This window comes from Phocoena sinus, chromosome 10 (genome assembly GCF_008692025.1).
Source record: "Phocoena sinus isolate mPhoSin1 chromosome 10, mPhoSin1.pri, whole genome shotgun sequence".
Taxonomy (NCBI): domain Eukaryota; kingdom Metazoa; phylum Chordata; class Mammalia; order Artiodactyla; family Phocoenidae; genus Phocoena; species Phocoena sinus.
The window spans coordinates 21,719,667-21,742,419 of record NC_045772.1 but is presented as its reverse complement, the minus strand read 5'-3'; the positions used below and the strand labels follow the sequence as shown (position 1 = coordinate 21,742,419).

Below are 22,753 nucleotides of genomic sequence, written 5' to 3'. Positions count from 1 at the left end.
AGGATGTCACAAGGAAAGAAAACTGCAGGCCAATATCACTTGATGAACATAGATGCAAAAATCCTCAACAATATACTAGCAAACAGAATCCAACAGCACATTAAAAGGATCATACACCACGATCAAGTGGGGTTTATCCCAGGAATGCAAGGATTCTTCAATATACGCAAATCAATCAATGTGATACACCACATTAACAAATTGAAGAATAAAAACCATATGATCATCTCAATAGATGCAGACAAAGCTTTCGACAAAATTCAACACCGATTTATGATAAAAACCCTCCAGAAAGTAGGCACAGAGGGAACTTCCCTCAACATAATAAAGGCCATATATGACAAACTCACAGCCGACATCATTCTCACTGGTGAAAAACTGAAACCATTTCCTCTAAGATCAGGAAGAAGACACGGTTGTCCACTCTCACCACTATTATTCAAGATAGATTTGGAAGTTTTAGCCACAGCAATCAGAGAAGAAAAAGAAATAAAAGGGATCTAAATCGGAAAAGAGAAGTAAAGCTGTCACTGTTTGCAGATGACATGATACTATACATAGAGAATTCTAAAGATGCTACCAGAAAAGTAGTAGAGCTAATCAATGAATTTGGTAAACTACCAGGATACAAACTAATGCAGAAAAATCTCTTGCATTCCTATACACTAATGATGAAAAATCTGAAAGAGAAATTAAGGAAACACTCCATTTACCATTGCAACAAAAAGAATAAAATACCTAGGAATAAACCTACCTAAGGAGACAAAAGACCTGTATGCAGAAAACTGTAAGACACTGAAGAAAGAAATTAAAGATGATACAAACAGATGGAGAGATATATCATGTGCTGGATTGGAAGAATCAACATTGTGAAAATGACTATACTACCCACAGCAATCTGCAGATTCAATGCAAGCCCTATCAAACTACCAATAACATTTTTCACAGAACTAGAACAAAAATGTTCACAATTTGTATGAAAACACAAAAGACCCCGAATAACCAAAGCAATCTTGAGAAGGAAAAACGGAGCTGGAGGACTCAGGCTCCTGGACTTCAGACTATACTACAGAGCTACAGAAATCAAGACAGTATGGTAGTGGCACAAAAACAGAAATTAAGATCAATGGAACAGGAGAGAAAGCCCAGAGGTAAACCCACACACCTATGGTCACCTTATTTTTGATAAAGGAGGCAAGAATATACAAAGGAGAAAAGACAGCCTCTTCAATAAGTGGTGCCAGGAAAACTGGACAGCTACATGTAAAAGAATGAAGTTATAACACTCCCTAAAACCATACACAAAAATAAACTCAAAATGGATTAAAGACCTAAATGTAAGGCCAGACACTATAAAACTCTTAGAGGAAAACATAGGCAGAACACTCTATGACATAAATCACAGCAAGATCCTTTTTGACCCACCTCCTAGAGAAAGGGAAATAAAAACAAAAACAAGTGGGACCTAATGAAACTGCAAAGCTTTCGCACAGCAAAGGAAACCATAAACAAGACGAAAAGACAATCCTCAGAATGGGAGAAAATATTTGCAAATGAAGCAATTGACAAAGGATTAATTGCTGAAATTTACAAGTGGCTCATGCAGGTCAATAGCAAAAAAACAAACAACCCAATCCAAAAATGGCCAGAAGACCTAAATAGACATTTCTCCAAAGAAGATATACAGATTTCCAACAGACACATGAAAGGATGCTCAACATCAGTAATCATTAGAGAAATGCAAATCAAAACTACAATGAGGGGCCTCCCTTGTGGCGCAGTGGTTGAGAGTCCGCCTGCCGATGCAGGGGACACGGGTTCGTGCCCTGTTCCGGGAAGATCCCTCATGCCGCGGAGCAGCTGGTCCCGTGAGCCATGGCCGCTGGGCCTGCGCGTCCAGAGCCTGTGCTCCGCAACGTGAGAGGCCGCAACAGTGAGAGGCCCGCGTACCGCCAAAAAAAAAAAAAAAAAAAAACTACAATGAGGTATCACCTCACAGCAGTTAGAATGGCCATCATCAAAAAATCTACAAACAATAAATGCTGGAGAGGGTGTGGGGAAAAGTGGACCCTCTTGCACTGTTGGTGGGAATGTAAACTGATACAGCCACTATGGAGAACAGTATGGAGGTTCCTTAGAAAACTAAAAATAGAACTGCCATAGGACCCAGCAATCCCACTACTGGGCATATACCCTGAGAAAACCATAATTGAAGAAGAGTCATGTACCACAATGTTCATTGCAGCTCTATTTACAATAGCCAAGATAAGAAAGCAACCTAAGTATCCATCAACAGATGAATGGATAAAGAAGATGTGGCACATATATACAATGGAATATTACTCAGCCATAAAAAGAAACGAAATTGAGTTATTTGTAGTGAGGTGGCTGGACCTAGAGACAGTCATACAGAGTGAAGTCAGAAAGAGAAAAACAAATAACATATGCTAACACATATATATGGAATCTAAAAATAAATGGTTCTGAAGAACCTAAGGGCAGGACAGGAATAAAGACACAGACGTAGAGAATGGACTTGAGGACATGGGGAGGGGAAGGGTAAGCTGGGACGAAGTGATAGAGTGGCATGGACACATATACACTACCAAATGTAAAACAGATAGCTTGTGGGAAGCAGCCGCATAGCACAGGGAGATCAGCTTGGTGCTTTGTGACCACCTAGAGAGGTGGGATAGGGAGGGTGGGAGGGAGACGCAATAGGGAGGAGATATGGGGATATATGTAAATGTGTAGCTGATTCACTATGTCATAAAGCAGTAGCTAACACACCATTGTAAAGCAACTATACTCCAACAAACATGTTAAAAAAAAATTGTTTCGAGGTGCCATGAACCATGCCCATATAAGATAGCGAATTTAACAGATAAATGTTGTGTGTGTCCTGACTGCTTCACTGACTGGCTATTCCTGTCTCTCTCCCTCTCCTCGGGGTTCCCTATTCTGAGACACAACAATACTGAAATTAGACCAATGAATAACCCTACAATGGCCTCTAAGTGTTCAAGTGAAAGGAAGACTCAGTCATCTCTTACTTTAAATCAAAAGCTAGAAATGATTAAGCTTAGTGAAGAAGATACGTCAAAAGCTGAGACAGGGGCTTCCCTGGTGGCGCAGTGGGTGGGAGTCTGCCTGCCGATGCAGGGGACGCGGGTTCGTGTCTCAGTCTGGGAGGATCCCACGTGCCACGGAGCGGCTGGGCCCATGGGCCGTGGTCGCTGGGCCTGCGCGTCCGAAGCCTGTGCTCTGCGACGGGAGAGGCCACGGCAGTGAGAGGCCTGCGTACCGCAAAATAAATAAATAAATAAATAAAGCTGAGACAGGCTGAAAGCTAGGCATCTTGCACCAAACAGCTAGCCAAGTTGTGAATGCAAAAAAAAATTCTTGAAGGAAATGTAAAGTTCCACTCCAATGAACACACAAATGATAAGAAAGCAAAACAGCCTTATCACTGATAAGAAAGTTTTAGGGTTCTAGACAGAAGATCAAATGAGCCACAACATTCCCTTAAGCCAAAACCAAACCCAGAGCAAATGAAGTCTGAGAAAGACATGAGAAAGCTGCAGAAGAAAAGTCTGAAGCCAGCAGAGGTTGGTTCATGAAGTTTAAGGAAAGAGGCCATCTCCATCACATAAAAGTGCAAGATGAAGCAGAAAGTGCTAGTGTAGAAGCTGTAGCCAGTTATCCAGAAGATCTAACTAAAATAACTAATGAAAGTGGCTACACTAAACAACAGCTTTTTCAGTGTAGACAGAACAGCCTTCCATTAGAAGACAATTCCATCTAAGACTTTCATAGCTAGAGAGGAGAAGTCAACATCTGGCTTCAAAGCTTCAAAGGACAGCCTGACTCTCCTGTCAGCCTGTTAGGAGCTAAGGTAGCTGGTGACTTTAAATTTAAGCCAATTGTAAATCAACTATACTTCAATTTTTAAAATTAATTAAATAAAAATAAATTGAAGCCAATGCTCATTTACCATTCCAAAAAATCCTAGGGCCCTTAAGATTTATGCTATATCTACTCTGTCAATGCTCTATAAATGCAACAAGACTGGATGACAGCATATCTGTTTACAACATGGTTTACTGAATATTTTAAGCCCACTATTTCTCAGGAAAAAAATATTCCTCTCCAAATATTACTGCTCAATGACAATGCACCTGGTCACCTAAGAACTATGATAGAGATGTACAATGAGAGTAATATTATTTTCACACCTGCTAACACAATGTCCATTCTTCAGTCCACAGATCAAGGAGTAATTTCAACTTTCAAGTCATTATTTAAAAAACATTATTTCATAAGGCTATAGCTGCCACAGATAATGATTCCTCTGATGAATCTGGACAAAGTCAATTGAAAACCTTCTGGAAAGGATTCACCCTTCTGGATGCCATTAAGAACATTCATGGGGGCTTCCCTGGTGGCGCAGTGGTTGCGAGTCCGCCTGCCGATGCAGGGGACACGGGTTCGTGCCCCGGTCCGGGAAGACCCCACATGCCGCGGAGCGGCTGCGACCGTGAGCCATGGCCGATGAGCCTGCGCGTCTGGAGCAGCGGGAGAGGCTGAAACAGTGAGAGCCCCGCGTACCGCAAAAAAAAAAAATATATATATATATAAAAAAGAACATTCATGATTCATGGGAAGAAGTTAAAAGATCAACAGGAACAGGAATTTGGAAGAAGTTGATTCCAACCCTTATGGATTACTGAAGGGTTCAAGACTTTAGTGAGGGAATTAACTGCAGATGTGGTGAAAATGGCAAGAGAACTAAAGATGGAAGTAGAAACTGAAGATGTGACTGAATTGCTTCAATCTCATGATAGACCTTGAACAGATGAGAAATTGCTTCTTATGGAATGGCAAAGAAAGGAGTTGCTTGAGATGGAAGCAACAAAGGATTTAGAATATTACACAAACTTAGTTGCTAAAGCAGCAACAGGTTTTGAGAGGATTAACTCTAGTTTTGAAAGAAGCTCTTTTGTGGGTAAAATACAAAATAGCATTACATGGTACAGAAATCATTCGTGAAAGGAAGAGTCAATTGAGATGGCAAACTTCATTTTCTTATTTTAAGAAGTTGCTGTAGCCATCCCAACCTTCAGCAACCACCACCCTGATCAGTCAGCAGTCATGAACATCGAAGGAAGACCCTCCACCAGCAAAAAATATTACAACTCACTGAAGGCTCAGATGTTGTTTAGCATTTTTAACAATAAAGTATTTTTTATTAAGGTATGTACCTTGTTTTTTAGACATAATGCTATTGCATATTTAATACACTATAGTATAGTATAGTGTAAACATAACTTTTATATGCATTGGGAAACCAAAAAATTCATGTGACTTGCTTTATTGTAGTGATCTGGAACTGAACCCACAGTACCTCTGAGGTATGCCTATAAATAAATAAATGAAGGGCTTCCCTGGTGGCACAGTGGTTGGGAGTCCGCCTGCCGATGCGGGGGATGCGGGTTCGCGCCCTGGTCTGGGAGGGTCCCGTGTGCTGCGGAGCGCCTGGGCCTGTGACCCATGGCCGCTGAGCCTGCACGTCCAGAGCCTGTGCTCCGCGGCGGGAGAGGCCGCAGCAGTGAGAGGCCCGTGTACCGCAAATAAATAAATAAATAAATAAATAAGCGAAAGTTTGATGAGGAATGGGATACTCACATAGTTTAGATGTACTTCCCCACAAAATAGTTTTTACAAATGGAAAAAGAGTAATTGTATATAGGGAAGTCTGACAGACACTAGTAAAAGCAAGTGATTAAAGAGAACATTATCAGAAATAGGACAAAATCAAAATCACATGCCATCAGATAGGATGCAATGAATAGAACACAGCATCCCTTCTGTGATATTCCTACCAAAATGCATGAGAAAACATCAGGAAAGCCCAAATGAGGGGCATTTTACAAAATAACTGGCCTATAGTCTTTGAAAAGTGTCAAGGTCATAAAAGTCAAGGCAAGACTGAGAACCTGTAGCATACCAAAGAAATTTAAAGAGGTATGACAACTAAATGTAATGGGTGATTTTGAACTGGATCCCAATGATGCATACCACTGGCACACCAGTCAAAACCTGAGTGGGGTCTGGTGGTTATTTCCTGATTTTAGTGGATGTACTGTAGTTATATTGGGAAATATCCTCGTCTTTAGGAAATATCTAAATACAAACTAAGGTATTCTGCGGTGCTAGTACATTAGGTTGGCAACTTACTCTCAAATGGTCCAGGAAAAGAAACAGTTATTTGCCTTGTACTTCCAGGTTTTCCTCTAGTATGTGATTATTTTTTTAATTTTTTTAAAGAAAAATATTTGAGAGTATATAGTTCTATCTTCAGCTGTTAAAGAATTACTTAAACGTGATTTATGATCAGATTCAGATCATATACTGGTATGCAGTAGAAGATGAGAGCCAAATGTTGACACTGGACTAAGCCAAAGAAAAAGTTGAATTTATGAGCTCTCAGACCCTAATAAAATTAGACACTACTATATAGTTAGCTATCATCCTATGTGTGCAGTTTTTGTAAGGGCCTGAAGAGAAGTTTATTTTCTATCCTCCAAAGCACCATCATCATGGTAAATACACAGTACACACCCTCAAAATATTTGTCAATTAATAATGCTTTAAAAAGAAAAATAAGGAAAATATTAATGATAGGCTTATTAGGAACCCATTAACCACATGGATTATAGCAGAGCACATACAACTCCAACAGAACACAATTTCTTTCTGTTCAAATTAGCTTTGTGAGGAATGTAGAAGATATGAATAAAGGCTAAATCTTTGGTGACCAGAACCACTCCTAAAAGTAGGCATGAAAAAGTAATCCCTAGCTCTGCAGTCAGGAAGACTGGACAAATCATCATCCCCAATGGCCTGTCTTGGTGCCTATACCATTAATGATTTAGGCTAAGACAATGTCCCTAAAGAAGTTACCTATTAAAATGCAAATATCCCAGAGTTTACATTGAAATAAAGATACTCTGAATCTATAACAATTATTTCTTGCACAGCCATTAATGTCCTAGTAATAATAATAATCGTAACAGAAGCATGCATTTGAGTCCTCCTATGTGACAGGCACTGTGCTAGGTAGTTTATATAAATTATCTCTACTTCTTACAACTCTACAAGACAGGTATTATCATTTCCACTTTATAAATGAGGGGATTGAAGCCCAAAGAAGTGGAATAACTTGCCAAGGGCCAAAAATCCATTCAATGGCAGTTTTCATTCAATCCCAAGATTCAGGCTTTTTCCATTACATTTTGCTGCTTCTTTCTACTATGCCATTTGCTGTTTTTGAAAATGGAGATCTAAGGCATGAAGGAATAAAATGTAATATAGGAAACTTTTTTTGGTACAGGGTAAAACTGAATGAGAGTTCTGAGTTCCAGATAAAAGAAGCCAAAGAATGCCTCATAACCAAGACAGACAGAAAGGCTCTGAAAAGGGACAGAGGTGCACAGAAAGAGAGGAGGTGAAGGTCCTAACTGCATTGGTTCCTTGGTTTTTCTACACAGCCTAACACTAGATTTGATGAGGTCCCTGAGTTGTTAATGAGCTCAGTTAAGAACTATGAGCTCAGATTTATCAGCTTGAAAGAGATAAACTATAAAGTTTATTAAGTGAGGACTATGGTGAACACTTTATTTTCCTCCTTTTGTAAGAGGGAAGAAATAAGGAGATATAAATCACACCCATTTGAATCACACCCATCTGACAAGTTATTAGACCACCTTTGAAGACAACAGAAGTTATATAACATCAAGTGCCTAAGAAATTTTGGGTAAAACAATTCCACCCTGTTTAAGGTGAAAATGATGACTGACAAAGAAGTATTTTAAAACATCTTTAACTAACTTAACATTGAATTCAGTTTACTGTTTATGTGCCATCAAGAAACGAATGTAGGACTTCCCTGGAGGTCCAGTGGTTAAGACTCCACACTTCCACTGCAGGGGTCGTGGGTTCAATCCCTGGTGGGGGAACTAAGATCCCGCATGCCACACAGCACAGCCAAAAAAATAAAAATAAATTTAAAAAAATTAAAAAACTTGGTAAATAAAAAAAAGAAACAAATGTAAAGCAAAATACTGCCTATAATGTGAAACTGTATGATGAGCAAAAGCAAAAATAATGAGAACTATGCAAGATCTGAAATACGTTACTATATAACTTTGTAGAAAATGTACTTTCTATTTATATACTGGAATCATATTGGCATTTTCATATTTTAACCAAGGACATACATTGGTCCCTATGGAACAAGGAAGCAACATGGCACAATAAAAAGATCTCTGGGATCAGAAAGACCTGAATTTAAATCTTGGATCTGTCACTAGCTTTGTAACTTTGGGCAAGTTATTCAATTTTTCTGCTCTTTTACCCCATATATAAATATGGAGTTAATAATAAATACCTTTTAGAATAGTAATTCCACTTCTAGAAATGTATATTAAGAATATAATTTTATGGAAAAGATGATTTGTATAACAATGTTCATCAAAACATTACTTATAATAATAACAAGTAAGTTAAAATAAACAAGTATCGAGTATTAAGGGTATGTTTAAGTAATGGTATATACATCACCAGATCAGTGGTTCTCACACTTTACAGAGTACACAGCAATTAAACTAGGGAAGCTCGTAAAATGCATATTCCCAGACCTTATACCCCAAAACTCTGACCTAGTAAGTCTGAGATGGGAATAGGAAATGCATATTTTTAACAAACAACCAGGAGTGATTCTGATGGAAGAGGTCTATGAAAATTCTGCATTAAATGGAATACTATGGTGTGATTAAAAATATGATTATGAAGACTTTGGAATAACACTGAAGAAGTTTGATATATTACTAAGCAAAAAATTCAGGATTCAAACTGTACGCTCTATCTAACAGCAACTACATTAAACATAGGAAAAAGTTATTTTAGCAATAGGATTGGAATGATTTTTACTCTTCTACTCAATTTTCTGAAACACAGTCATGCTATTATCATAAATGAATAAGTAACATATCAAAATTTGAAACAAAAAGTCAATGGATCTCCATGGCCTTCAGATTAAAATTCAAACTCCTAAGGGCAGCACACAAGTACTTCAATCTCCAGACTTACCTCATATCCATGCTCTATAACAAACTCCTTCTAATACCCCATATTATATATATTCTACATTTTCACACACAATTATTAAATATACTGTTCCTTTTGCCTAAAACACCCTTCCTGCAAACTGTCAACCTGACAAACTCCTACTCATTCAACAAGATTCAAGAATCACCTCCTCTTTGAAGTTTCCCCTGACTACTCCTCCAAACAGACTAAAGGTATCTCCTCCTTGCTGCTGGCATTCCTGTAGCATTGTTTGAGACTTCCATTACAGCACATATCACACTGTATTAACTCTTTGTTAAATATTCTCCCATTATTCTACAGGTACTTGTTTGTAATTCTTCACCTTCTCCATTATGTCTCCAAAGTTTCTATGAAATTCAGAGTAACAGACCACTGTGGTCACTAGCCAAAGCAAGCCAACAGGAAGCAACTCTGTTGCTACTCCACCATCATGTAGTTTACCATGCCAAAGAACATCTCTGCCTAATTCCTGCAGCTCCCCACAAACTCCCACTCACTCCCATGCCTCCATACTAGAAGTAAAATATCTATACAAAACAGGGATAATTCTTTAAGTAAATACAGCAATTTTTTAGTATATTCAAAACATAAGATACTAAATTTAGCATATTTATATGCTACATGAAATATTTCAAATGCAGATTAGTAACTAGAGGTATCAAACAAGGATTCAAAGTGGCTACTTATTTGGGGGGGGGGGGGGTGGAGAAAAAAAGAAAAGAAAACTTTAGTGTGGAAGAATGCTAATTGGGATCCAGGGGACAAAACTTCAAACACCTCCCCAGTAGTGAAACATGGGTTTATGAAAAAACCTACATATTGAGTAAACTTACAACATGAATTTTTTTAATAACAAGAAAATGGATGTGGAAGAATTTGAATCTAAAACCACATTAGATATTAAAGCTCTTATACAATTCTATATCTTTGTTATAATAAAAACATCTCAGGAATAATTTCTGGAAACAGGCAAAATATATACCATATGCTGATACCTAAGATCAGTATATAACAGATATCCAATAAAAAGTTCTAGGGACTAATTAAGTAGCTAAAAAAAAAAAAGGATTTTCCAGCACCAGCCCTATGCTATCCTATTTCTCTTGTCTCCAATCAAATCCCTTTCCCCTTCTACAGCACCAGCCTTGTAAGAAGAAAGGATAAATGACCACCTTTATCCAACCCACTCTTGAAAATCTGAATAATCCACTCCATCAACTCTGCCATTAGAGTTCCAAAGCTTTAGTATTTTGGCCTAAATGTTGTTTCCTCTTTAAATGAAAATACTAAAAGAGCTTCTTCTTCCTAAAAGCCTTTACCAGTCAATCATACTTCAGTATGAATTGTCAGCACCCACAAATAATTGTTGGTGGTGGGGTAACGTTAGGAAAGGCACAAGGGCACTGAGTCCATGACATGTGAGGAGAAATTAACATTGAGATATGCATGAAACTAGAGATGATGAAAGCAAACTCTGTAAACTCCACAATTTTTGTTCTTCTTAATCTACTTGTCACTATACACAGCCCACCCCAACTCTACTCCTCACACAAAATCTGCTACTCTTGAGAGGGACAGTTGGCACAGGAACTAGAGGCAGGTTGAACCTGTACTAATTAGAATGGAGAAGAGACTTTCTTACTAGAAAAAGAAATTTGAGCAGGAAGGGTTAGAGGAAATGGGGTACAGGGAACAGAAATATCAAGCAGGCAGCAAGAAATGAGGTTGGCTGTTTATGCCCACAACCATCAGTCAAGAGATGATGCAATTTAAGGGCAACAAGTTTAGGCCAATTGTTTCAGCTCACTTAACTAGAAGTAATTAACCACTTTAAATAAAGCTGCTCTCACAACACAATAGAACCCAAATAATTCTACAGCACAATTGAATCAAAATTCATTTTATAGACAGATTCATAAAGATATGCTGTTAAATAATAAAGCACTATATATAAGAAACACTCTCAGAGGTGAACTTTGGAGATTACAGTAGAAGGAAATGAGGAAAACAAAATTTATCCTTTGAACATATATTTTGATTCACCCTCAAAAAATCACACACTTGCAAGCCTCACCCAGGTTTAACACAAATGTAGAATTCACCCGCTGTCCTACTGACACAAAAGAAGAAAACCGGACTCTAAGAAGAGTTCTTATATCTGTGTTACACAAAAAAATGCAATGGGCTGTCAACTGGCATTGTGCCTCTGGCTGCCATATGGTTTACATGACCATGTCATCACAAACTAGAGAAAGAACTGGCACACAGATGAGTCTTCTGTGTAAATTCCTGCTTTTTCAAATGTAAGATAATCTCTCATATCAACATATAATGAATAACCAAAACTCATCATATTTTAATTAATTAAAACCATGCTGCAATATGTTCAAAATGGAAACCAAAGACACACTGAAATGCATTAAATGTTAAATAGCTTCAGGTTCTGTAGGTTGAAATTAATCTTTTCTAACCCATGATTTGAATTATAGTCAGCTTCCATTTCTAGTTAAATACTCAGGAAAATGTTCTAAAATAGGCTCTTTGAAAGAATTTTCCAAAATTACCTCAAATGCATAATTAAGTAAATTATTTCAGTATACAACTGAACTAATCAAATTGTGTTTACTGTCACTCGAGAGGTTAAATTGCTAAGGTCAGTAGGCACACTACTGAATACTGTAAGTTTCTGCATTCATGTCAGTGAAGACCTACTTCACTCATCTGCAACTGTAAGAAACCACTGAGATGCACTAGGAATTGGGCAATGTAAAAACGGACAGGTTGAGTAGTCACCAGCTGGTTGTCCTAATTCCCTGCTACACATCAGCCTCACAGTTTTGAAGAGGGAGCTGAAAACCCTTTAGTTGAGAAAGAGGTCAATACCAAAATTCCCTCTCCTCTTTCCTCACTCCCCATCATGCAGCTGGCACTGTTCACTCTGGCAGACACAGCTCCCTGAACATAATGGTGCAATCACCACTTCAAACACCATTACTATCTAAAATAGATAACCCACTTGCAACTTGACTATTTTTATAGATATAACATTTCCATGCAGTTTAACTGCTCTATTTGTGATTTATTGCATTTAACTAATACAGTTTCCCTGGAAATAAGTACCTTATATCAGAGTCCCAATAACCACAATTGCCCAAATAGTTGTGAAAATTACAATACTTCCAAGTTGCCTCTTATCTCCTTGTATCCATCACCAAAAACTTCATGAACTGAATCCTGAATCTGAAAAATTTATAAGCTCTCTGGTTTATATACCTTTGATAACAAGAAGATTATTTTTTCCTCAGTTCTTACTGATATACTTCTTCACATGGGAGTCTTTTGAACTGGATTCCTTATGTTCAACAAGAATTTACTAAATACACTTTACATGGTATTCGACTCTTTGAGGCATTAAGAAAATCAAGTAAATTTGAGGTATTAACAAACTTTTTACTGCTTTATCAAAGTACAAATAATTCTTAATCTAGACTAAAAAAGAAATAATTTAACACAGTTTAAATGGGAATTATTCTTGTTTAGATTAAAAGGTAGTTATGCCAAAGAGAGAGATTTTAAAAAGCTCTGCAGCTGTCTCATGAAAGATATGTTAAATAAAATGAAATTTCACATATAATATGAAGGAAGAAAAGGAGGGAAGCAACTCAATTTGAGTACTCTAATGAGCTCTGATGAGCTCAGATTTTTTTTAAGGATGAAAGAGGGTGGTGAGAGGTCAAACTGAAAACAAACACAAAAGTGAACTTGTACACTTGCCCTAGAAAACGGCTAATGTCCTTTCCAGCTAAGTTTGGAAAAAAGGAGGGAAGTAATAGAAGTTCACTGCTATGACAGCTAATGTAACTTTAATCCCTCACAGAGTAAAACTGTGGATGGTTTTAGACCACAAGAGAATTTCCTAAGACATCTAACAACACCAAGAATCTGATTCTTCCCAACTTCTACTTTGCTCTTATCCCTAGTGAGAATCATTTTCAAACCAGAAAGGATAAACAAATAATGCTAGGAGATTACTGAACCTCCAAAAAGACAGAGATCATAAGAGACACTGATGCTTTAAATGAATCTAAGTATCCAGACCCAAAAGAATTAGAAGCAAGGGGGTAGAAGGAATTTGCACAATACTAGGCATCATCAATGGTTCGCTATCAGAAACAAGCTATAACAAAGTAGCCTAATTTTCCTGGAATTTATAGACTTACTACTACAGGGTACATCAAAGGAATGACAAACAGAACATAATGTGAATATAGAAAGGCAATGGATAAAATACCTCATAATATTCAAACAGATATATTGGAGAGAAACAGCTGGCTAATAGTTCTGTTAAGTGGCTTCGATGTTAGTAGGAATACCAGGCATAAAGATTGCTATTTTTAAATTTATACCAACCTGAAGAGAGGTTCTTTAGAGGTTTTCATTACACAATACATGTTTGCTGTAGAATATTGGAAAATGCAGATAAGCCTAAATAAATAAAGATCACCCACAATTCCACCATTCAACAAAGAATACTATTTACATTTTGGTATTTATCATTCCAGACTTCTTAATGTACAGTATAAATGTTCACACACACTTATTCTTTGTTAAAGAAAAGGATCATACTACAAATGCTGTTCTATAACTTTTTTTTTAATTCAAATATCCCAGTATATTCTACACTGGTCAAATGACACCTAGTGCATTTTGTTCATTTCTGGTCACCACATTTGAAGAGAGTCATTGAAAAATTTGAGAATATGAAAGAAGAAAAAGAGGGTAGTGAAAAGTATAAAAATGTAAGTTCTTACCACCTATGCTCTACTGCCACATGACAACAGGCTGCTAAAATCTTGGGGAAAAAATAGTTATAAGAAAACAATATAGCTAAATATTAGCTAAAGAACTGCCCTGGCTACTTTGTATTGACTCATAAAGCCAAACTAGTACCAACTGCTGGAAATTACAGGGAGGTGAATTTCAGTTCAATAAAAGATGAATTTTTTTTAATTATTAGAGCTGTCAAAAATGGAATGGATGGATCTAGCCATTGCAGGGTTTAACAGAACTGGAATAACTGGTAAAGGATGTTAGAGGTAAATTCTCTAAGTAAGAAGTTGGATGAAAAGGCCCCTTTCTATTTTAAGGTTCTGTGATTCTAATGGAAAACTTACTACAGAAATTTACTCCTAGTATAATGTAAAGCCAAACCCTTAGTAATTAAGGCCTTAAGACAGACAGTCAACAAAATGGTAAGGAAATGGAGATATTTAGTCTTGATAATGAAAGTAGGAAGAGGTGGCAATAAAGACCTTAAAATTGTTGAAGCATTGTTACATAGAAGTTGAGATTAAATTTATTCTGGAAAGCTCCAAAATTTAAAGCTAAAAACAAAATGCAGCAGTTCAAGAAAGGAAGATTTCAGCTCAGTGGAAGGGAAGGGAAGGTTTACTAATAAATTAGAGCTTTCTAAAATGAAAAAAAAGAAGAAATAAAGTCAAGTGCTTTAAAGCTGTGTGAGAAATAACGGCACAATGATGAACACCAATGTGCATTAATTTCTTTATACCTCATTTAATCCTTACAGCAGCCCTATATGATAGGTATTATTACTATTTCCACTTCATAGAAGAGCACAGTGAGGCTTAGAAACATATTTATATTTATTCAAGGTCATTTTTACTACTGCTAAAACCCAGTGTCACCCAAACATACCTGACTCCCCATCATACAGTTACTGCTCACTTAGTAGGTAATATGTGATCAAAAGCGTCTTCAGAAAAGTCTTTATCTACTGATCCCTCAAAGGGCAGTTACAAGTTGTTTTGGGGGTTTTTTTAAGCAAAAAAAAAAAAAAAAAAAAAAATTTAAGGATTTTTAAATTAAATTATTATTCATAGCAAAAAAGTGTTCAGATTAGACTATCTAATTGGCCATGTACCTTAAACTTGTGCAAATAAAACAGATTCAATGAGTAAGACTTAAGACGCAGTAAGGCAAATCTGAATCACAGAACTTAAAATCTTTGCCATTACTAATTATGTGACCTTAGGCAAGTTCTTAATCTTCCTATCTCTTTAGTCCTTCATCTAAGAAATGAGGACCAACATCTTAAGGTTGATACAAGAATTGAATGAGATGACACACGCATTTAGCACCGGTTCCGACCCTATTACTACACAACACAAGTAATGAAGTAGGGCAGGGGAGTACCACACCTACTCCACAATTCATTCCAAAATAGTTTAAAATTTTGAAGTGCCATTATGTTTGAAGGAAGAGGGATAATTACCTATTATCCTGTAAATAAACTTTTGATGACAATCATTTGTGAAATAAAGTGACAACTAAATAAAATGTGCCTTCTTAGGAATTTCATTTTATGCAAAGGATCACCAAAAGAATATAATTTCAATTCTCATTTTCTTCAAAGGCACTGTTTTAGTTATTTATTCAGTATGAGATAGATAAATGCAAGTTTAAAGGTTATTGGTTTTGATTTTGATGTTTTACGGCTTGGTTCAAACTACTCTAATGAACACACTTTTTTTAGGTTTTTTGTTTTGTTTTGTTTTGTTTTCTATGTGCATTCTCATTGTAGAGCTACTATTGCTACCTCTGACAAAACCAGCAAAAGAGAAAACCTCTCATTCAAGAAGTACATTGGGGTCAAAATTTTGGTGTTTTATTTATGTTTACCAACATTAAATAGTTGCTATTCTAGTCCTAAAATTTGACATCTATTCTTTTTTTTAAATGGCACAACTGAGAAGGTATTTAAAAGATGTTTACCTTTAAGTTCTATCACAAAGATAAGCTTTTTAAAACACCATTTATCTCAATGAAATTAACCAAAATTCGCACTGTTCTCAAAGAATTCTTTAGTGTTTTTCCAAAGAAATTGATTATTTTTAGAAACCTCTTTCAGGATACAGGTTTCTAGCCATAATTATTTTTATCACTGATATGACCCACTGGCAAACATACTTATTCTACCTGCAGTTTAAAACTATAGTCAAATAAACTGCTTCTGTATACACTTCCTGTGACTAAGGGCAATTACTAGAGCTATAATCTGAAATATTACACATTGTCTAATTGTGATTTTTTTAAAGACTTCTAAGCTCTTTACCTGCCACAGTTGAAAACCAGAAGTACTTAACTTTCTTCTGACCCTTATTTGTATCATCAGTAAAATTAGAAATGATAAATGATACTCTATTCTTTGTCCAAAGTATAGAGCCAAATGAGAAATAGACAAAGAAATTTGAAATACATGTTTTAAAAACATATTTCAATTTGATACTTGTAAAAATTTTTTTGGAGGATGTGATTTAACTCTTTGGCCAGTCTTTGTAGAAGACATACATACTCACAACAGCAATGACATCCAAACTCAGTCCTTTACCTTACATCTCCTTTCCCTCATATCTCCTAAAGAGAGCAATCTGGAAGGGCTGGCATTATTAGATTCAAAATCCCCCATGGAGTTACAGAGAGCTGAGCTATTTTGAAAAATTAAAACAGTGACATGGCAACAGTCCAGATAATAAAATGAGTCAAGGTTCTACAGGATGCAGAAAAAATGAAAAGTGCCATGTACTTCTGATTGAAAGTGAAAATTACTCAACAAGGGAGTACACACAAGAGTCATCACTTCTAAGACCTAATGAAAAAAATGTCCCATAAATATTCATTGTTCTGAAGTGAACTGTCATTCCAATAAAATGTCACTGTCAACAAGTATAGATGATCACTTGGAGTTTTCTAAAATCCTATCAACTATTTTCCAACTAAAGTCATTACACTGTAATAGAAATATTCTCATTTACCCTATTGGCCAGGACTGTAAATAACTGCTTTATCTGACCACCACAACATATGAAAACTTGTGTAAAGAACAATGTCATCACCCAAAAGTTTGTATTAAGCACCTGTCAAGAGTAGCAAGAAACAGTTTTTAAAAACCAAGAAAATCACTTGAGCTTAAAATTTTTTTAAAGTACAGCTGAGCTGTCTAAGAGATGTTTTAGGGTAAAGATATGAATGATGATTGATGCCGCCAAAATTATCCAGGGTAAACTGAATAGCCATGATTTTAGAAACTAAATAGCTTTCCTTGAACTTTATCTAGTGAATATTCTTCAGGCTTCCTCCCTCACAACTGATTTCATTTGCCCATCAATTCAACTTTTAATTGTTTTTTCAAACATGCAAATCAACACTGCTATTTCCAAGGTACTGCCTGCTGAATAAAGACCTTGACATTTTTTTAAATGTCATCTTAGAAAGATTCTCCAAGCAATATTAGTCTCACCTGGAACATCTTCCCATTAAAAGGCCTCTACTATATTCCATATACACTTTCCCAATCCCGACCAGGCATCCTTCATCCTGAGATATAATAACCAAGTTTCACTCAGCCATGTCCAGGTGGCTGAAAGTACTGCTGGGGCTACCTAACCTGCCTCATCAAGTTTTACACACACCCTGTACTGATGACATCTCATCAGAAGGTTCACTTTCTTCATTTTGTGGGATCATATCCCACAGCACAGCAAATGCCTTCTGCAAGGGAAGGGTAGCAGCAACCAAAGGCTGTGGTTTTTGCAGAATAATTGCACGCACGCAATACTTCTTTGCCAATTTCATTTATGTAGACAAAAAAAAAAAAAAAAGACCGGGTTCGAAGCAGAAAATATATAATAAACACTTATGTAAAGAGGGTGAAACGCAGAAATTCTTCCAGCAACACTAGTACATGTATAAGTTCTGCACCACAGCTCAGAGAAAAGTAGCTACCGACGCATTGATGGAAGGCTATCTTAAAATTAGTCAAAGAATCTAAGGCATTAATCTGACTGGGAGGTTCATGCCTCCTCTCCATACACACATTCTGTTTTCCTACCTAATTTAAGAATGAATCGCTGGCAGCCACCAGGTGCAACAACCATGAGGCGCAGGACGTATCCATCACGATGCACAACGAGGTGTGCAGACCCGGAGCCGGTTCCAGTCCTTACCTTAGCAGATTAGACAGGGGCAGGGGTCCGGATCCACCGCCCAGGATCCCTCCTTTCCTGCCAGACAGGAGTTTCTCCACCAGAGCCACATTTCCAGTGCGAGCAGCTTCCAACAGCTCCTGGTCCTTCCCCATAGTCTCTCACCGACTCCCTCACAGAGTCCTTTCCCCTTCGGGTCTTCCTCCCCGCCCACCCCCACTGGCCCCAAATCCAGGGCCCTCCCCGCCCCACCCTAAGATAATGCCAGAGCTTCAGCACCGGGAGATGCGTGCAGCCCCCAGCCGGGGACACCACTCTCCGCTCCTCTTCGGGGCGCAGCTTTCACAATGAGAATCAGACCATGTCTTGGAAGAGGGTCTGGCCGAGCTGGGGAGCCGCGACGCGCCCTCACAGCCACTCCCCTGAATTCCCGAGGCCTGGTTCCCGCGGGTGGGGCGTGAGGGGGTGGGGACCGGGGGTGCTTCTGAGGAGCGGGAGGAGGATGGTGTGGAGTGAGGAGGTCGGAGGAGGAGACGGAGACCGTCCTCGCCTGAGCCCGAGCACCGCGAACGCCCGCGGCGGCGGCGGCGGCCCGCGCGCCCTCGCGCCCCGGCCCGGGTTCTCCTCAGCTTTCGCGCCCGGCCCGCTCGGCGGTTAAGGCGGCGGCGTCCGCGGCCCGCGGCGGAGAGGAGCGCGGCGGCTGTGGTTCTAGCGGCCGCGGCCCGCGCCGAGGCCGGGCGGTGAGGACGAGCCGCGGCGGGCGCTTGCCGAGGGCGGCGATGGCGGAGGCGGTTCGGGGATGGGATAGGGAGGGCGGACGCCCAGGTCCGTCGGCTGCGGCGGCGGCAGCTCTGAGGCCTGGCGCCCAGGGCGGCCAGCGCGCGGGGGGCGTGTGCGCGCGGGCAGGTGCGGCCAGTGAGTCCGTCCAGAGTTGGGGGTGGGGGTGGGGGGAGGAGATGGGGGCGGGGCGCCGGGACGAGATTCTCCTGGTTTTCGTGGGCGGGGACCCTCCCTCTTCCAGTCTCCTTGGGAGAGATTTAACCGTGTGAGGACTGGAGTTCTCCGGGCCGCTGCGACTCCTCAGCCGGTCGGGCGCCGGCGCCACTCCTCGGGTCAGTCACGACGCTGAGGAAAATCCTCCATGTCCGGGATGAGAGGCTCGTGATGCTGGGAAGGAGCCCTCTGCCACCGCTTATGTCGGTGTCCGGGTGACTGGACCGGTTTTCGTCCTTCCGTTTACCTCCAGAGACGACTGAGACCTGCCTTTGCTTAGAAAGAAGAGGTTTGTTTTATTCTAGTTTCTGTGACACTGGCCACTGGAATGGTTTGTGACTGTTCCAGTTTTCCTAAGGTCTTTCATCAGTCCTCTATTTCAGTTGGGCTTTGAGGATCTGCTGACTTGTGAAAATACCAGGAAAAAGGCTCTCATTGAAAATTCTAACACATTCACACTGGGAAAAAATATAAATGAGCATGGATTAGACACCCACTTTAATTTGCATATTCATCAGCAATTCATTGTGCATGGTTGGCTTGATTTTGTTAGCTGCTCTCCTTGCCCGCGATGGAGAACACGCATTTATTTTCTTTTGAAACTTCCTGTGACACCCTGTGCGTTGCCTTGCCCTTGGAATAGACTTCATAAATGTTAACTTGTTGGTAATCAGTTGGGAGGAAAGGGACATAATGGGCAGTTTCCTCACAACAATTCAGTGAACTGGATATTACTACCATATATCCATTTTGGTAATGAGGAAATAGTGGGTCAAAGGGTTAATTAAATTTCTCAGGATGCTGCACATAGTAAGTGGCTGACAGAACTGGACCAGAGAACTGACTCACTGCTAGCCCATGCTCTTCCCCATATACCTTACTGCCCCCATGAAAAAATAAAATGGACAGACAATAATCATCACAGACATTTGATGAGCGGTTACTAGGTACCAGGTACTATGCTAAGTTTTTTTCATGTTATCTCAGCCTTCATAACAATCCCATGAGATGGGTACCATTTTTATCCTTATTTTACAGATGACGACGCTGATTAGCCCAAAATCATGGAGCTAGAAAGTGAGCCAAGACTCAAATCCATGACTGCCTGCTATAGGCGGAAATTTTAAGTAAATAACTGGAGAAAACTTAAAAGACATTGAGATAAGTAACAACAAAAGTATATGTTAAAATTTTTTAATGAAATTTAGTATTCTGAGATTTTATTTGAATAGTTCAAAGTGTTAGGTATATTATGGTTGCTTATGGGAGGTTTCCTGAAGGAAGTAGATTTTGAGCTGGTGGGTTTTTGTTTTGTTTTTGTTTTTGAATCTGTTTTAATAATAAGATGATATTATATATGATAATAATATGATTCCTGATATTCTGGGACTAGCAGACCAGTTAAAGAAACAAGAGGTAAGGAGCCATTAATTTCATTTTGAAAATGGCACACAGAAATCTTTCTTCCACTTTCCTAATGTTGCCACCTAAGCAAAACACATGTATCCCAGAATATACTATAAGTATTCAGTTGGTCAGAGCTAAAAAGAACCCACAATTTTGAGAAGCAACGTTTCACCATGGCTGAGTTAGTGATCAGAAGGGTCAACCCCCAATGGGAAACCATTAGTAATGATTTATTCCAAGAATCAGTTCCACAGTTCCAGCTACTCTAGTGGTATATGATACTCCAAGCCAGTTTTCAACTTCAAACTCTTTGTTTGAAGTTACATCATAGTTTCTTGTTGAAGAGGACAAAGGCTTGACTGCATGGGAACTAACATGCAAATTAAAAGTGAAAACATTTTTCCAAAAATCTGGAGAGGCCAAAAAAAAACAATTCAGATTTTTTTAAACATCCAGATTTCATCAAGGTATTTTGCATCTGTGTGTAGTGGAAAGAGCCAGAGAATCTTGGGAACCAATTGCACAGGCTAGATCTCAGTTGGCACGTATGTAAAATGAAGTTATGTCTGATGCTCTCCACTGGCCTTATATTGTATGCCTATGATGAAATATGGTCTTAGTCCATTAAGTTATATGCATAATTGAAGCTAGAAATCAAGTATGGGGATAAATTTGAGATCAATTTCTATTCTGTTTTAATAACAAAAATAAAAATATATTTATTCTCCACACTTTTCTAATTGAGCCTTTTTTATTCATCAAAATCTATCTTTGCTATTCTCAATGGATAGTATTAATTATAGTAAATATATATATGTACCAGGAACAATACTAGAGTATTTTTTCTCTTTTTATTTATTTTTATATATAACATATTGTGTATATATACACATGCTGTATGTACTGTGTATATATATATCATTATGCATGTTTATTACATATTGTTAGATATTATTGTATATATGTTTTATACACACATACAAACCAGTCAGGCTTAAATGAGACAAAGTAAAGAATCTAGTATTGTTCCTGGTACATAATAGCATAATATTATCTATATATATACTAGATATTATAATTCCTGCAGAAGCTCTGAATCCCTTACTCTAAAGTCTGATATACACAGATGTAATTCTGTATACTTTTAAGCAAGTTGAGAATTATTGCAAGTCACTCCTCTTGGGGTTGACTAATAAAAAAAGGGACTAGGGGTTGAGACTAGAAAAGGGAGATAAAGCAAAAGACAAAGCAAGTATAAGAAGCCTTTGGAAACATAAAGTAAAGGAACATGAATCAAGATCAATCTTAGAACTGCATACCAAGGTCTGTTTGCAGTGAGGAAGAGGAGAAGATGATGTCTTATAGCATCAAGTTATCAGCTGAGCTAAGATAGGATAACTCTGTGATTTAGGGAGTGGATTTGGAAAATATCTACTTTCTCCATCTTGAGCTCTAGTTACTCTGCATAACTGGGACTGTGATAGGCTGTGGGACAGAAGTTAGCAGCTCCAGGTTACAGAATACTATGAAGATATTAGACATCTGAATAGAACACCAAGTTCTTGCTTTCTGCATTCCATTTAAGTTTGTCTCCTCATGCCTACCTACATGGCACAAACTTTGCCCTTCATCATCTTCCTGAGGAAACCCAGACACCAAGCATATCATCATGTTTGCAGTCTTTCTGAATTTATGGTCATGAATGTTGAAGGCCATGGAATGTCCTTCAATCACCCATCTTCTCCAGGTTCTAACCGACTGAGAATAGACACAAGGAACCAAATGAGCATCTCATTAGTGTCATCTTTATTATCTGGATGAGGTAAGTATCTAATATCCCACAAAGTACAGGGATCCATACTAAAACTATACTGAAAATGAGACTAGGAACTTCCTCTCTGTAAATGTGCATCCTGAGACCTGTCTGTGGAGAAAGTTAGATCTGAAAATTCATATAGCCAGCCAGCCTAAAGCATGTCTCACAAATGGAATCAGAAGATCAGAGAGAATGATAGGTTTCTAGGGCTGCCTTTGGAAAGCATCCTGAGACAGGTACTGATGCCCAAGTATGCCCACCATCTTGTTAGGTAGCAGAAGAAAGCCTACTGCCCTTCTTAGTGATCCATGAGACAGGCATTGCAAGAGAGAAAACAAGCCAGCATTGAACCTGTATCTTGTTT

General features: G+C 38.5%; 1 protein-coding gene across 6 annotated transcripts in view; it reads right to left on the bottom strand.

Moving 5' to 3' along the window:
- The window catches only part of ANKS1B (ankyrin repeat and sterile alpha motif domain containing 1B), a 1,217,724-nt gene extending 1,198,989 nt beyond the window's left edge, over positions 1–18,735 (bottom strand). For 4 of the 6 annotated variants that reach the window (XM_032645644.1, XM_032645646.1, XM_032645647.1 and 1 more), the window contains exon 1: positions 18,195–18,735. In XM_032645644.1, the coding sequence (XP_032501535.1) occupies positions 18,195–18,328 (134 nt within the window). In that variant the 5' untranslated portion in view covers positions 18,329–18,735. The remainder of the gene's footprint in view (positions 1–18,194) is intronic. The other 2 variants (XM_032645649.1, XM_032645645.1) reach the window with 1 other exon arrangement.
- Positions 18,736–22,753: the final 4,018 nt, after the last annotated feature.